Genomic DNA, 16,447 nt, shown 5'->3' on the forward strand with positions numbered 1-16,447 from the left:
ATCATCTGATTTCTGCCTTCAGCTTCACGGGGCGCACCTCCCTGCCTGTGCATCTGCCTGCAGCCTCCCCTTTTTATAGGATGCCCGTCATTTTGGATTAGGGGTCACCGCACTCCAGTGTAATCCCGTCTTCACTTAAATAATTGCAGCTGCCATGACCCAGTACTCAAATCAGGTCATGTTCTGTGAGGTCGCAGGCGTTAAGACTTTAATATATGTTTGGAGGGAGTAGAGGGACAAGGTTCAACCCGTGACACGTATGTAGAGGGCGAATCTCAGTCTTTTTTGTGGCTGCTTGGCATTTCATTGTTTGGATGAACTGTGATTCCTTTCACCAGTCCCGTAGAGAAAGACCCTGATTTCCAGGACTGAGTGGGGGTGGGACTGGGTCTCATTCTCCTCCGGTCTCCGGCGCTGCAGGAGGGCCCGGGAGCTATTGTTGGCTCCAGGGCCAGTGGGGAGGGCTAGAGACCCAGTGCCAGCTTGGCTGTTCACCCAGGCTGCAAACAGGCCAGGCTTCCTCGGGCATATTGACACAGGGTCCCAGGCCTCCTTGCTCGATTTCCCAACCGCAGGTTGCGTAACTGCCCCGCCTGTGTGTCTCCACTCTCCTCCCTGGGCAGCTGACAAATTTCTGGAGGAAAGTGACCATGAGGGCCTGGGCCCCGCAGGTCCCTCCTGGCCTCTGGACACAGGTCGCCTCAAGTAACCCTCCTGCAGTGTAGTGGGCACGGCCAGCAGCCCCGATTTTTGCACACCTGAGACAAAAATTTTGCAGCACCAACTTCGTGTGTAATGACATAATCTGAATATGATCAAAGGTCATCGTGTGAAAACCGAGTCTCCCCCAGCCTCCCTAAGCCCTAGTTTGCCCGCTGTTAAGCTTCCTGCATCTCCTGCCAGAAATATCTTAGACAGGAAAGAAAAGACACACAGTATTCTCCAGTTCCAGGACTGAGGTTCAGGCATGTGTGTGTGATCAGTCGTGTCTGATTCTTTTCGACCCCATGGACTGTAATGCGCCAGGCTCCTCTGTCTGTGGGATCTCCCAGGCAAGAGTACTGGAGTGGGTAGCCATTTCCTCCTCCAGCGGATCTTCCCGACCCAGGGATCGAACCCACATCTCCTACAGTACTCTTTCACTGTATTGATGAACTGTGACTCTTGGAACGTGTCTGCCCCTTGCAGACACACTCTTAAGGTGACTGCATCCCATTGCTGTTGGGATGACACGTACCCCCAAAAGGGGGCCAAAAATATTCTTTTTATAATTAAAAAAAATTATTTTGGGCTGTGCTGGCTCTTCACTGCTACTTGGGTCTAGTGAGCCCAGTCGCGGCGAGGTTGGGGGCGGCTGCTCTCCAGTTACAATGCACGGGCTTCTCACTGCGGTGGCCTCTCGATGCAGAGCAGGGGCTCTCGGGTTTGGGCTCAGTAGTTGTGGTGCCCAGACGTAGTTGCCCCGTGGTATGTGGGTATCTTCCGGGACCTGGGATCGAACCCATGTCCCCTGCATTGACGGATGGATTCTTAACCAGTGGGCCACCAGGGAAGTCCCAAGAACATCCTTAGAGGTAGGTCTTTGTGCTCACAGGTGAACAGAACTGCAGCATCAGTTCTTAGCAACGAAATTCTAAGTCCAAGGAGAAGTGCCAGTTTTAAATTTTACCCAGCTTTGACGGACATTTAAACGACTGTTTGAGATATTCATACAGCAAACAAGTGTATGAGTCAGTGGCTTTTAGCTTCACAGAGTTGTGTAGCCATCACCAAAATCAATTTAGAACATTTTCAGTGACCCAAGAAGATAACGTGGGCCCCTTTGCCGTCTTCCTGCCCGTTTCTACCACTAGCCCCTGAAGATCATGAATCCCCAGGCACCAACAACGACCTGCTCATGGCTTCTTGGTCTTCAGCTCTAATCTCCATCCCGTCACCGCCATTTTCCTCCCCCCCCCCCCCCTTTTTTTTTTGGTGGCGCCCCGCGGCATGTGGGATCTTATCTCCTCGACCAGGGATGGAACCCGCGGCCCCTGCATTGGAAGCGGAGATTCTTAACCAGTGGACCACCAGGGAGATACCCGCTGTTTTTAGAATCGTGCTGAATCGACCTCGCCGCCGTCCATAAGGGGGCGCTAGTTTCCAAGCCCTGCCTCTGTCGCGCCTGTTCCCCGACGCGGATGCCGGCAGCCAGGGTTGTTACCTTTCTTGCTTCTGCTGGTGTGGCAGGTGGCTGGGGTCTCCTAACAGTGTGATTTTGTATCTCCCTTCCAAGGAGTGGGGTCAGACGGTTTTGTTTTTTTCTCTAGACTCTCCTTTGAACAAAAGAGACACACATAACCCTGGCTGTCCAGTGGTTAGGATTCGTAGGTTTGGGATGGCCCAGGGTTCGATCTCTGATCTGTCAACTAAGATCCTATAAGCCTCACAATTCGGCCAAAAGACAAAAACGAAAAAGGAGACAGAGGTCCAGGGAAGTGGGGTGTCCGCCCTAGTCAGTGCAGTTGACCAGGAGATGGTGGAACCCAGTTTGACGCCAAAGCCAGCCAATGATCTGCTCCCAGAGAGGCAGGTGGGTGCCTCTGGGTCACCCTCTGGAGGCCCAGGGCAGAGAGCACTGGAGGCCGGTGGAGGGAAGCACTCCACCCCACCCCGACTTCCCGTCCACACTGGCGCCGTCAATGCCACCGGGGAGGTTGCGCAGGGATCCTGGCACGCAGAGAGGCGGGCCCGCGCTCACGTGAGGCCGTCAGAGCATCGCCAGCCCCACGCCCCCACCCCCGCAGGCCCGGGCTTGCTTGCGGTCGGCTGGGCTGAAGTCACTAGCGAGCGCTGACTGCCAACCCCTTGGGCGTCAGGTTCACCAGGTGCTCCGCACCCACGCAGGTTGCTAAGCCAGCCGTGAAAGGCCATTTAAATGCCACCGGGGGAACGCGAGTCTGAGTCGGGCTTGAGCTGACGTTAAGGATGAATGATCATTCAGTTGATGGTGGCCTTGTCTGTCTATCAGGAGATGTCCTCATCTATTTATTTTTTGGGAGGTGTCTCTCTGCTTCCCCCCTCCCCACCCCCCCCCCCCCCCGCAAAACCTCCCAGTGTCTCCGGGATTCTTGGCTGTCCCCGTCTAGCCAGCCCCCTGACCCCAGCCCCACCCCGCCCACTGTGCTGCAGGGGGAGGGGGTGGAACCCGAGGTCCAAGAGGCCATCCGGGTTGCCCAAGGTCACACAGCCAGAGAACACCTCCACTAGTTAACCTTTTGTCGTGTATTCATTCATTCTTCATTCATTGGACACCTGATGGAATCTGCGGGCCGGATCTCTGCAGGCACCGGGGGAAAGGAACCGTGGCCAAAGCAGAACAAGCCTCTGCCCCCTGGAGCACTGACACAAATAGATTAAAGTCGATCCAGTGGAAGGTTCATGGTGCGGTGACTGGCGGCGAGGGGGCTGGAGAGGCGGGGCGTGCTATCTCGGTAGGGGCGGGGCAGCCCCTGGAGGGGGCGGCGCTTGGCTGAGCCCCGTTGATCCGCAGGAATTAAGCAGGTCAGGAAGCAACAGAACTGGACATGGAACAACAGACTGGTTCCAAATAGGAAAAGGAGTACGTCAAGGCTGTATATTGTCACCCTGCTTATTTAACTTCTACGCAGAGTACATCATGAGAAACGCTGGGCTGGAAGAAGCACAAGCTGGAATCAAGATTGCCGGGAGAAATATCAATAACCTCAGATATGCAGATGATACCACCCTTATGGCAAAAAGTGAAGAGGAACTAAAAAGCCTCTTGATGAAAGTGAAAGAGGAGAGTGAAAAAGTTGGCCTAAAGCTCAACATTCAGAAAACGAAGGTCATGGCATCTGGTCCCATCACTTCATGGCAAATAGATGGGGAAACAGTGGAAACAGTGTCAGACTTTATTTTTCTGGGCTCCAAAATCACTGTAGATGGTGACTGCAGCCATGAAATTAAAAAACGCTTACTCCTTGGGAGAAAAGTTATGACCAACCTAGATAGCATATTCAAAAGCAGAGACATTACTTGGCCAACAAAGGTCCATCTAGTCAAGGCTATGGTTTTTCCAGTGGTCATGTATGGATGTGAGAGTTGGACTGTGAAGAAAGCTGGGCGCCAAAGAATTGATGGTTTTGAACTGTGGTGTTGGAGAAGACTCTTGAGAGTCCCTTGGACTGCAAGGAGATCCAACCAGTCCATTCTGAAGGAGATCAGTCCTGGGTGTCCTTTAGAAGGAATGATGCTAAAGCTGAAACTCCAATACTTTGGCCACATCATGTGAAGAGTTGACTCATTGGAAAAGACTCTGATGCTGGGACGGATTGGGGGCAGGAGGAAAAGGGGACAACCGAGGATGAGATGGCTGAATGGCATCACAGACTTGATGGACGTGAGATGGACGTGAGTTTGAGTGAACTCCGGGAGATGGTGATGGACAGGGAGGCCTGGCGTGCTGCGATTCATGGGGTCACAGAGAGTCGGACATGTCTGAGTGACTGAACTGAACTGAACTGAGATGGTACTACTCAGAGAAGGTGATGGCACCCCACTCCAGTACTCTTGCCTGGAAAATCCCATGGATGGAGGAGCCTGGTGGGCTGCAGTCCATGGGGTCGAGAAGAGTCGGACAAGACTGAGTGACTTCACTTTCACTTTTCACTTTCATGCACTGGAGAAGGAAATGGCAACCCACTCCAGTGTTCTTGCCTGGAGAATCCCAGGGACGGGGGAGCCTGATGGGCTGCCATCTATGGGGTCGCACAGAGTTGACTGAAGCGACTTAGCAGCAGCAGCAGCAGATGGTCCTACTGGGCTTCCCTGATAGCTCAGCTCATAAAGAATCCGCCTGCAATGCAGGAGATCTGGGTTCGATCCCTGGGTTGGGAAGGTCCCCTGGAGAAGGGAATGGCTACCCACTCCAGTATCCTAGCCTGGAGAATTCCATGGATTGTATGGGCCTTGAAGGCCTGTAGAGGGAGGGAAGTCCCAGGGCAAAAGCCTGGGGGCAAGAGAGTGTTGCATGTCCAGAGCGCGGTTGGCTTGGCTAGTTGGAGTGAGGGGACCCTGGGCTGGAGCGGATGGGAGGATTGGGGACAGGGTGCACCAAGGATCCTGACGAGGGACTAGCTTGAATCCCAGAGGCAGTGATGATTGTGGAAGGGACTCTTGCCCCCTAAAGTGGCAAGCTGAAGTTCATTCACGAACACATTGATAGAGGGCTTAGAAGCAGTTAGAAGATGAATAAGGAACCGATAGATAAGGAATTATGACCTCGGTGGAAAAATGAACATTTGTTGCACAACCCGGCGTGTCCCACAAACTCTGCCAAAGCCTTTTTCCTTTTTTCTTTGAGGGCTAGAATTCACATACCAGTAAAATTCACCATTGTCAAGTACACAGCTCAGCGTTTGTATTAATACTATATTCCCAAGGCTGTGAGATCATCACTGCAATCTCACTGCCTAATTCCAGAAACTGAGTCTTTTCTCAGCAATGATTTTGTTTTCCAGACTAGGTCTCACATTTGAAAGAGTATGAAATTTAAAAAACCCACACATTAAAGGTATGTGAGCATTCCTGTGTCCTGGGCTCCCAGGAGGCCACCTTGGTTAGCAGTTTCTTGTGTGTCCTTCAGAGCAAGCCTTCTTGAAGCTGTCAAGCCAGTGACCACCACCCTCTCCCCTTCTATTTTCAGAGATTTTAAAGAATATTTATTTATTTGGCCGCACCGGGTCTTACTTGTGGCATGTGGGGTCTAGGTCCCCAACTAGAAATCAGCTAGAAATCTAGGTCCCCAACTAGAAATCAGTCTTAGCCACTGGACCACCAAGGAAGTCCCTCAGGGATTTTTTTTAACCCTCTTTATTTTGAATAATTTCAGGTTTACAGAAAAGTAGTATAGAGCCCACAAAATCGTTGCCTGCCTTCTCCCAGAATTCTCAAGTGTCACCACCTTGCTACGTCTACTTCGTGCTCGTCTGTCTTTCTAATTACTTGTTCTGAGTCGTTCGAGAGGAGGGGTGTTGCCCAGGGGCCCCTTCACCCTTCGTGTTAGTTTCTGATGGCTGCTGACACAAATGATCACAAATGGCGCGGCTTATAATAACACGTTTACTCCCTGACCAGAAGCACTTCCCTCCCCTGGTCAGAAGTTGAAAGTCAATCTGACTGGTTAAAATCAAGGTGTCAGCAGAGCTGGTTCCTTCTGGAGGCTCTGGGGAGATTTGTTTTCTTGTCTTTCTCAGCTTCCAGAGGCCACCCACATGCCTTAGCTCCTGGCCCCTTCTTCCATCTTCAAAATGCGTTGCTCCAGGGAACTCCCTGGCAGTCTAGTGGTTCAGACTTAGTGCTTTCACTTCTGGGGCCCAGGCTCCATCCCCGGTCGGGGAACTAAGATATCTCAAGCTGTCTGGCGGGCCGAGAAAGAGAAAACAGAAACAAAGAACATCACTGTAACCGCTGCTCACGTGGCCTGCCCCATCGGCCTCCCTCTCATAAGGACCTTCCCATTACATTGATGGCTCAGACGGTAAAGCGTCTGTCTACAATGTGAGAGACCTGGGTTCGATCCCTGGGTTGGGAAGATTCCCTGGAGAAGGAAATGGCAACCCACTCCAGTACTCTTGCCTGGAAAATCCTGTGGACGGAGGAGCTTGGTGCAGGCTACTATCCGTGGGGTCGCAAAGAGTCAGGCACGACTGAGCAGCTTTACTTTGTATAATGCGAGATTAATCTCCTGTCTTGGGATCCTCTGTTTCATCACATCGGTTAAGTCTGTGTCTCCCTTCAAGGTAATATTCGTAGGATTCAGGCCGCGGACATTTGGGAGCAGGGACATTATTCATCTTACCACCTCCTGAATCTGTCAGAGCATACTGCCCAAGAACATTCTCCGACACAAACGCAGTACAGTGTCATCATTAGGAAATTAACATTGGCAGTATGGGTACTATTTATCTAATCCACAGACCTTATGCCAACTGTCCCAGTAATGTCCTTTATGGCAAAAAAAAATTTTTTTTCACAGACCTTATGCCAATTTCCCCAGTAATGTCTTTTATAGCCAAAAAAAAAAAAAAAGTTTTTGTTACACGCACACTTCCCCAGTCCAAGATCACACACATTACATCTAGCTGTCACACTTTACTCTTCATCCGTCTGGAACTGGTCCTGAATTTTTCTCTATCTTTTGTGACCTTGACACTTTGGGAGATTACAGGCTAGTTGTTTTCTCAGCGTGGGTGCACTTTCTGTTGATTAGATTCGGGTTACGCGTTTTTGGCACGGGTCTCCCAGAAGAGTTCCCTGCCCTCTCCACCTCCCACCATGCTTTTCTCCTAAGTAAACTTTGTGCAGAAGCTTATGGAGCACAGATGCCAAAAAGTGAGCTTGGCGCTGAAGCACTCAGCTGGGGAAAGTTTCTGCAAGTGACACCCCATATGACCAGCACCTCAAAGTCCCCTCAAGCTCCTTCCGGTCACCAGAAACCCCCTTAACCTGGCATCTAACAGCACGGAGTTATTTTATTGTTCGGTTGCTCAGTCATGTCCGACTCTTTGTGACCCCATGGACTACAGCACATCAGGCTTCCCTGTCCTTCACCATCTCCCTGAGTTTGCTCAGACTCATGTCCATTGAGTCAGTGATGCCATCCAACCATCTCATCCTCTGTCGCCCCCTTCTCCTCTTGCCCTCTTGAATTTGGAGCAAGCAGACCCACACAGTCTGCACACTTTCTGTTTCTTAATTATGTATTTGGCTGCTTTGGATCTTAGTTGAAGCGCTTGGGGTCTTTGAGTCATGTGCATCTCTCATTGTGCCGCCTGGATTCTCTAGTTGTCATGCAAGAGCTCAGTTGCTTAGCAGCATGTGGAACCATCGTTCCCCAACCAGGCGTTGAACCCAGACCCCTTGCATTGGAAGCACCAGTCTTAACCACTGGACCACTAGGGAGGTCCTGACCAAATCTAGATCAAGTTCTGAACAAAACCAAGACCCTCGTTCCTTTGGATTCCACAGTGACTACTCTCTTGGAAAATGCACTGGGTATAAAAACCAAACACCAAACACTTTCATGTGTATATATATATGTAAAACAGCTCGGATTAGTCTCAGACCATTTGAGACCATTATTCATAGACACAAGTGTACACTGGGACATTTCGCAATCACTCAGGATGTGGACATCTCTTTGTGATACAGACAGGCTTCTGCGTCGCGTCTGGTGCCCACCCGCGCAGTCTCTGTGATGTCCAGAAACACCCCAATATGTTGCTGGGGTGGCGCCCATCCCTCTGCCAACCAACCCCTGCACGTTCCCAAGATGTCCTCTAGGGGGCAGCATTGCCCACTTATGGCGAGGTGTCTAACCCCCGCTTTGGTGCGTGAGTGCTAAGTCGCTTCAGTTGACTCTTGGCGACCCTGTGGACCGTAGCCAGCCAGGCTCCTCTTCACAGACATGCAAATAAATACAATCCATCTTTTACAATGTCCGAGTTGGAGAAATCCGCTACACATGGCAGTTATTTGTAACCCCCAAACCAACAGTCCTGGTGTTTGTGTGGTCTTTGGGGTCATTCACAGAGGAGTGAAAGTTTTGATCTGCCCAGGGTGCACCCAGCCAAGGTCCTGGGGGCTACATTCCGCTTTCTTGTTCTACCTCATACTGCAAACCAGTATCCTTTCTGCAACCTACTGAGTGCCACGTTTTTCACTTTGGGGATGCTTTTGGTTGGCTATTTCACGGTAGTGCTTAATGTCATCTGGTGTCCCTAGGAGCAAGAAGGCTGTGTTGCTGGATACAGAGAAAATAGGTGTGTAAGAAAAGCTTCCTTCAGGTTCCAGCTGTAGTGAATGTTGGTTGTGAGTTCAATGTGAATCAATGCTATGTATATCTGATAAGGTGTCTTAAAAATTTTTTTTATTGAAATATAGTTGATTCACAATGTTGTGTTAATTTCTGCTGTACACCAGAGTGATGTATACATATATATATATATAGTTTTTTATATATAAATCTTATGCACATCACTTTATAAAATGGACATGTATGCATAGCCCACCAGGCTCCTCTGTCTGTGGGATTCTCCACGCAAGAACACTGGAGTGGATTGCCATGCCCTCCTCCAGAAGATCTTCCTGACCTAGGGATCGAACCTGTGTCTCCCGTGGTTCCTGCATTACAAGTGGATTCTTCACCGCTGGGCCACCAGGGAAGCCCAAAACAGATATGAGCAGACACCAAATGGCAATAAAGCAAACCTCGTATATAAAATCTCCTGGAGAAGGGAATGGCAACCCACTCCAGCATTCCTGCCTGGAGAATCCCATGGACAGAGGAGCCTGGCAGGCTATAGTCGACAGGGTCACAAAGACTCGGACATGACTGAAGTGACTTAGCATGGACGGACGTCTGTAAAATACAGAATTCATGTATCCATTCAGGTATTTTAAGACCTGCCTGGAGTCAGGTGGTGGTGCAATTTGACATAAGGTTTAAGCTAGATTTATTTTTAAAATTTTACTTTTGTAATTGAGGAGTTGAAGTATAGCTGATGTATTATGTGTTAGTTTCAGATGTACAGCGCAGTGATTCAGTTGTATGTGTGTGCATCCTTTTTCAGATGCTTTTCCATGATAGGTTATCACAAGAGACTGAGTGTAGTCCCTGGGCTACGCGGCACGTCCTCGTTGTCTCTGCTGGGCTTCTGCGGGGCTAGTTCACACCCTCTGCCATGTGTCGTGACCTCTCTCTCTGCTGCCTCTTAGCCATGCTGCGGATGGTCTCAGCCGTTCTCCAGTTTGGCAACATCGTCCTGAAGAGAGAACGGAACACTGACCAAGCCTCCATGCCCGACAACACAGGTACCGCCACCTGGCCCACTACCCACCCTCATACAGAGCTGCGCCCCCACAGGCCCGCCCTGATTTCCTGCCCTTGGCTGAATCTTTACTGAAAAACACCTTCCACTCTTTACTTGATTATACAGAGTGTGAGCTCTGCTGAAAATGTGAACAACACCAGTGTGCCAAAGAAGGGGTGGGCAGGGTCCCCCATCATCTCAGCCCCTCCCAGGGAACCACCGTTAGTGCAGGGCATGTCTCCTCCTGGACTCTGTGCTTTGCTTTTTTATTTTTTTTTGCCTTTCAAAAGCAGAAGTATAGTTGATATTCCTTTTTTTTTATCAAAATGAAAATAGCTCTGCCTCTTTATTATAAAATAATACAATCTGGATGGGGAAGAAACTCTGGCAAGACAGCGAAGGATAAAGGCAGGCAAATTACCCATAATTACTGCTCACATTTTGGGGCAGCTCTCTCTGGGCTTTGTTCTATGTCTGTATCAATGCGGAGATAATTATCACAGAAATGGAATCATGCTTGACACCCCCTTCCCCTCGGGATGGGAAGAGCTTGCTGTCCTGATTATGAAACCCTATGGGCTCATTTTCACAAGCTGTGTGACACAGAGCATATGAAGGAATGGGCATCCCTCTGTCTCTCTCTTTTTTTTTTTCCTCGGTGGTGGTGGGATGTATATCAATGTCCATATGGAGCCATGCAATATTCAGGATCTTAATTCTGACCCAGGGATCAAACCTTCACCCCTCGCAGTGGAAGCTCAGAGTCCTAACCACTGACCACTAGGGAAATCCGGAAGGAGCATCTCTGATAGTGTCATTGATCTGAGCTATTCCTGTGACATCCGGTGGGTTCACACACCCAGCAGGTGTGTGGTATGAACTCATTCATTCATTTGGTTTATAAATGGGGGTCAACAAAGACTTTTAAAATGGTCCACATTAAAAAAAAAACCTTAAAAAAAGTACACATGGAGGGCTTAGAACCCTGGTGGGCCATCCTGTTACTGGCAGCGTAGTATTCCGTGTTGGGTTTGGGGTTTTTTTTGTGTTTTTTTTTTCCATTTAAAAATATTCTTGGAGAAGGCAATGGCACCCCCATTCCAGTACTCTTGCCTGGAAAATCCCATGGATGGAGGAGCCTGGTAGGCTACGGTCCATGGGGTCGCTGAGAGTTGGACATGACTCAGTGACTTCACTTTCACTTTTCACTTTCATGCATTGGAAAAGGAAATGGCAACCCACTCCAGTGTTCTTGCCTGGAGAATCCCAGGGACGGGGGAGCCTAGTGGGCTGCCGTCTATGGGGTCGCACAGAGTCGGACACGACTGAAGCAACTTAGCAAAAATATTCTTAAAAAAATAAAAATAAAAATATTCTTATCTAAGGCAAAATCACTGCAGATGAATTAGAAATTGCAATGGCAGAGAGAGAGAGAGAGAGAGACAGATTTAAATCTTAATCACCTCGCAGAAATAACCACTGTTGAAAAACCCCTCCTAGGTGTATTTCCTTTTTGCTGGTGCTGAGTATTTGTAGTAGCTAACTTCCCATGATGCAAGTGATAGAAGCTTCAAAACACTTCCTAACGATCATTTGAATTCAGAGGCGAAAGAAGAAACACACCTACCCACACCGTCCTGCCTCCATCTTCTGCCAAAAGAGCCGTTAACATTTTGGCTATTATTTTTCCTACAGAAGTAAGGAAGATCAATGAATTTTTAAAGATTTCTTTTGGGTTTGGCCATCTCAGTGAATTCTTATTCCAAGAGCTGTCCCCCCAACATTTTATTGAGACACTTTCCAACGTACAGAAAAGTTCAAGGAATTTTATACCAAACACTCGGATCCACCACCAAGATTCTGCCATTGACATTTCGCCACATTTGCTTCATTGACTATCTTTCCCTCCTCTGTTCACTTGTCTTTTTTTCCTGGCACATTTCAAAGTTGCAGATACTGATAAAGACCCTTCAGCATGGGTATCATTTACTGGCATCCAACATGTGTTTACAGTTCTTTCCTGAACTTGAAGTGAAACATACATATCATGAAATGTACATGGCTTAAGTGTACCACATAATAATTTATAATTATCATTTACTTATAAATAATTATATATAATAATAATATTTAGTGACTGCAGAACACTCATTCAAATGGATGGACCCTGACTCTCTAACCAATCCCCAACCATTGGGCATTCAGGTTGCTTCCTGGTTTTCTCTATTGTAAATAACACCGTGATGAACACCCTCTTAGTCTAGCCTTTACTTACCTCCAGGTTTATTTTTGCCAACTTGGGGTCCCAGGAGGAGAATTGTTAGGCCAGAAAACACACTTTTAGGACCCCTAATGCCTCTCGTGGGAAAGGCTGGGGTTGGGGAGGTCACACCCTCTCCCCCACTCCTCGCTGTCCCCACCTCCCAGTGCTGACCCCATCTTGGTGCCTCTCGCCCTCAGCTGCGCAGAAGCTCTGCCGCCTCCTGGGCCTGGGGGTGACGGATTTCTCCCGCGCCCTGCTCACCCCCCGCATCAAAGTTGGCCGGGACTACGTGCAGAAAGCACAGACCAAGGAACAGGTGGGTGAGGCTGGGCGCGGTGGGTGCAGGGAGAGTCCTGGATTTTTAAGCAACTTATGCCTGTTCTTTCTCACTCACTCAGCAAACTTTGGCTGAATATCTGTTCAATTACCAACTCTGGTCTAGGTGTTAGCATAAAGGCCGTGGTGGAAACAAGGACCATGCCTTCGGGGAGCTCAGGGTAGTAAGGAATCAGATAATAGAAGAAACGGGGAGGCTTTCTATGCAGGAGGGGGTTGGGTTGGTCAAGAAAGCCTTCTCAGAGGAGGTGACATTTGAATTAGGGCTTGGATGGTTTAGGACAAAGGAAATAGCGTACGTAAAGGCCCTGAAGGTGGAACAAGCTTGGTGAGTTGGGAACATTAGGATCAGTGAGGCTAGAGAGCTGGGGAGAGGGTGATAGAAGCTGCAGCCAGAGAGGTTGGAAGGGGACAGATTATCCAAGGTCTTAAGGGCTACAGTAAGGAGGTGAGTTTTCTTCAAAGTGCTTTAGGAGGCCAGTGAGGATGTAAGCCAGGGACCAATTTGATTCAGTTTGTCTTTTATAAAAATTCCCTTGTCTACTATGTGGAGAGTTGGCTCCAGGGGGCACCAGTGGAAGCAGAGAGACAGGAGGAGGCCACTGTCACAGTCTAGGCAAGTGACGATAGCAGGGCACACAGGTGGTGCAGTGGGGTGGGGAGAGGTGGACACGGACCAGCTATTTTCATAATCCAATTCTGGGCTGGAGCCTCTGCCTGACCCTCAAGTGCACTCGAGGTCCTGGCATGGGGGGACAGGAGACTGTCACACTGACCCAGGTTCCACTCTCAGTGAAAGGGCAGATAAAGAATCTGAGGCACAGAGAGGTTTATTCACATGCCTCAGGTCACACAGCCTCTAAGCGGCAGAGCTAGGATTCCAACCTCGGTGTCAGGCCCCAGACCCCACTCTCTTCCCTGTTTTACAGTGGAAATTGGTTCAAGCGTTGGGTGGAGGATTCATGAACTAACGAACCCCCAAGCACCTCATACAGGGCCCGGCACACAGTAGGGCTTCAATAACGGTCCGCTTGTGTTAATGTCATCACTCTTGATGACCCACGACGGGGCGGCGTCTGCACCCAGAGTCTCCTTGCCAGCCCCCGGGGGACGGGACCGGGGCGGCTGACGGGCAGGCCGGGTCCTCATGTGCGCCCCGCCCCGCAGGCTGACTTCGCGCTGGAGGCGCTGGCCAAGGCCACCTACGAGCGCCTCTTCCGCTGGCTAGTCCTGCGTCTCAACAGAGCCCTGGACCGCAGCCCCCGGCAGGGCGCCTCCTTCCTGGGCATCCTGGACATCGCGGGCTTTGAGATCTTCCAGGTCTGCTGTTTGTGTCTGGTGGGGGGCTGGGAGGGCTCCACCACGCCGGCCTGGCTCCCCTTCTCTGTGTCCCTGTCCCCCTCCCTCTGGTCCCCGTCCCCCTCTCTCTGGTCACTGTCCCCCTCTCCCTGGGTCCCTGTCCCCCTCTCCCGGGTCTCTGTGCCCCTCTCTCTGGCTTCTGTCCCCCCTCCGGGTCCCTCTCCCCTCTTCCTGGGTCTCTATCCACCCCCTCTGGGTCCCCGCCCCTCTTTCTCATGCGTCCCTGCCCTCCTGCAGCTGAACTCCTTCGAGCAGCTCTGTATCAATTACACCAATGAGAAGCTGCAGCAGCTATTCAACCACACGATGTTCGTGCTGGAGCAAGAGGAATACCAGCGCGAGGGCATCCCCTGGACCTTCCTCGACTTCGGCCTCGACCTGCAGCCCTGCATCGACCTCATCGAGCGGCCGGTGAGCGCACGGCCCCTCCCGCCCCATCCCGCCGCTCATCTCCTCTGCCTTCCTTGTTGCTTGGTCCAGCCCCTCCTCCTCTCCGGGCCTCGGGCCTCAGGCTTCTCCATCAGTTAAATGGGGAAAACGGCTTAGATCTGTGTGACCGCTAGGTGATTGGAACCCAGAATGTGCTTACCAGCAGCCCGGCTCCAATCAAGTGCTGATTGACAGCTAGAACGGTGATAGTGGTTCTCCTGTTTGCTAGTAGGTCCCAAGCGGCACAAGAGCTAAAAATTAGCAGCAACCTAAGTGTCCAGTTTTTGGGGATCTGACTTAACGCTTCTCCCTGCTCTGTCAACGGTCAGGCCAACCCCCCCGGACTCCTGGCTCTGCTGGATGAGGAGTGCTGGTTCCCAAAAGCCACGGACAAGTCCTTTGTGGAAAAGGTGGCCCAGGAGCAGGGTGGTCACCCCAAATTCCAGAGGCCAAGGCACCTTCGGGATCAGGCCGACTTCAGTGTCCTGCATTATGCAGGCAAGGTAGGGAACAGGGCGTGGTGGGGCAGCCTTGAGGCACGTGGGTGGGAGTGAGGATGGAGGGAGGATGCAAGGGGAAGGCAGGAGCCACCAGGTGTCCACTGGGAAAAGTCACAGCCAGGCCAGGGGCCAGGAGTGAGGACTCTGTCTGATGAAGTCAGCAAAGCCTTCTTCAAGGTGGAGTATTTGCAGTAGGTTTTGAGGGATGAATAGGAGTTCACCAGGTGGAGAATTCAGTGCATTTTATTCATTCATTTGGCCAGCATATGCCTTTTGTGTGCTCAGCCCTGTGCTGAGCAAAGCTGGGGACCCACATCAGATATAATTCTGTCCTCACAAAATTCCTTATCTGGGAGGGAGACTAACACAGACCATTGGGATAAAAGGCTGATGAGTGCCTTAACGGAGGCAGTTACAGAGAGTATCAAAGTCCAGAGGAGGAAAGCCAAGGAAGGTCTCCCAGAGGAGACTGATGCTTGATCGAGCTCTAAATCAAAGGTCAGGGACTTCCCTGGTGGTCCAGTGGCTAAGACCCTGCATTCCCAATTCAGGGGGCTGGAGTTTGTTCCCTGGTTGGGGAACTAGATCCCACACGCCACAACTAAGAGCCAGTGCAGCCAAATAACTAGAGGATCAGCAAACATTTTCTGTAACTAGTTTCAGCTTTGTGGAGCAGTCTCTAGCACAACTACTCAGTTCTGCCATCATAGCACAGAAGAAGCCACAAGTTCACACGTAAATGAAGGTTGTATTCCAATAAAACTTTATTCACAAAAGGAGGTGGCAGGCTGAATTTGGCCTGTGGACCACGGCTATCTGGCAACCCCTGGTCTAAATGATGAGTAACACTTAGCTGGTGAGGGACCTGTGGAGAGGGGGCGGTCTTCAGGCTGAGGGAACCACATACCCCAGGGCTGAGCGGCAGGAGACCCATGTGTCCTGTCCTAGAACTCAGTTGTTTCCCACACACTTTCTAAGATTTCCCCCGTGCCCAGGGCTGTGCTGGATTCTGACTCAGACTCAGACCCTGGCCTCTGGGAGCCACCGCGGAGGGTGGGGCAGGAGGGCACCGGCAGGGACTCCTGGTGGTCCAAGATTGTGAGTCCCTGGGGAAGGAGCCGGCTCTGTGAAAATCCGCGGGGGTCGAGTCACAGGAGGCGGGAACGGCAGGCGTCAAGATCCTGAGGTGGAAAGGAGCTTGCACGTTTGAGGAAGAGTGTGGCTGAAAAAATAAGGAAAGAAGTGATGACAGTTTGTGAGGTCATAGAGGCGGGGGCAGAGTTTTCCCAAGGGCAAGGCAGAAAGGGAGAAGAGCCAGGCGGCGGGTGGGTGAAGTTCAGGAGAGAGATACAAGGTGGCGCCAGCGCGCTCGTGAGCCGTGAGCACGCCCTCCGCCCCCCACCCCACCCGCACCCCAACTGGGGGTTTTCAGAGCTTCTGGGAGGCTCCTTGGGAAATCCGAAGAGCCTCAGTCCACTCCCCCACCACCCTCCTCTGCCCGATCTCATTCAGGTCGACTACAAGGCCAACGAGTGGCTGATGAAAAACATGGACCCTCTGAATGACAACGTCGCAACCCTGCTCCACCAGAGCACAGACCGGCTGACGGCAGAGATCTGGAAAGACGGTGAGGACACGCTTCCCCCGGCCCTGTCCCTGGAGCTCTGTGCATCCCTTCATTGTTT

At 50.9% G+C, this 16,447-nt stretch overlaps 1 protein-coding gene across 3 annotated transcripts in view; it reads left to right on the forward strand.

Annotated features, from left to right (window-relative positions):
* MYH14 (myosin heavy chain 14) overlaps positions 1 to 16,447 on the forward strand; it is a 73,035-nt gene that overhangs the window by 15,980 nt on the left and 40,608 nt on the right. For all 3 annotated transcript variants that reach the window (XM_068992485.1, XM_068992486.1, XM_068992487.1), the window contains 6 exons: positions 9,781 to 9,876; positions 12,336 to 12,454; positions 13,642 to 13,794; positions 14,071 to 14,244; positions 14,592 to 14,765; positions 16,275 to 16,389. In XM_068992485.1, the coding sequence (XP_068848586.1) occupies positions 9,781 to 9,876; positions 12,336 to 12,454; positions 13,642 to 13,794; positions 14,071 to 14,244; positions 14,592 to 14,765; positions 16,275 to 16,389 (831 nt within the window). The remainder of the gene's footprint in view (positions 1 to 9,780; positions 9,877 to 12,335; positions 12,455 to 13,641; positions 13,795 to 14,070; positions 14,245 to 14,591; positions 14,766 to 16,274; positions 16,390 to 16,447) is intronic.

The sequence above is a fragment of the Capricornis sumatraensis genome, chromosome 20, assembly GCF_032405125.1.
Source record: "Capricornis sumatraensis isolate serow.1 chromosome 20, serow.2, whole genome shotgun sequence".
In the NCBI taxonomy this organism is placed as follows: domain Eukaryota; kingdom Metazoa; phylum Chordata; class Mammalia; order Artiodactyla; family Bovidae; genus Capricornis; species Capricornis sumatraensis.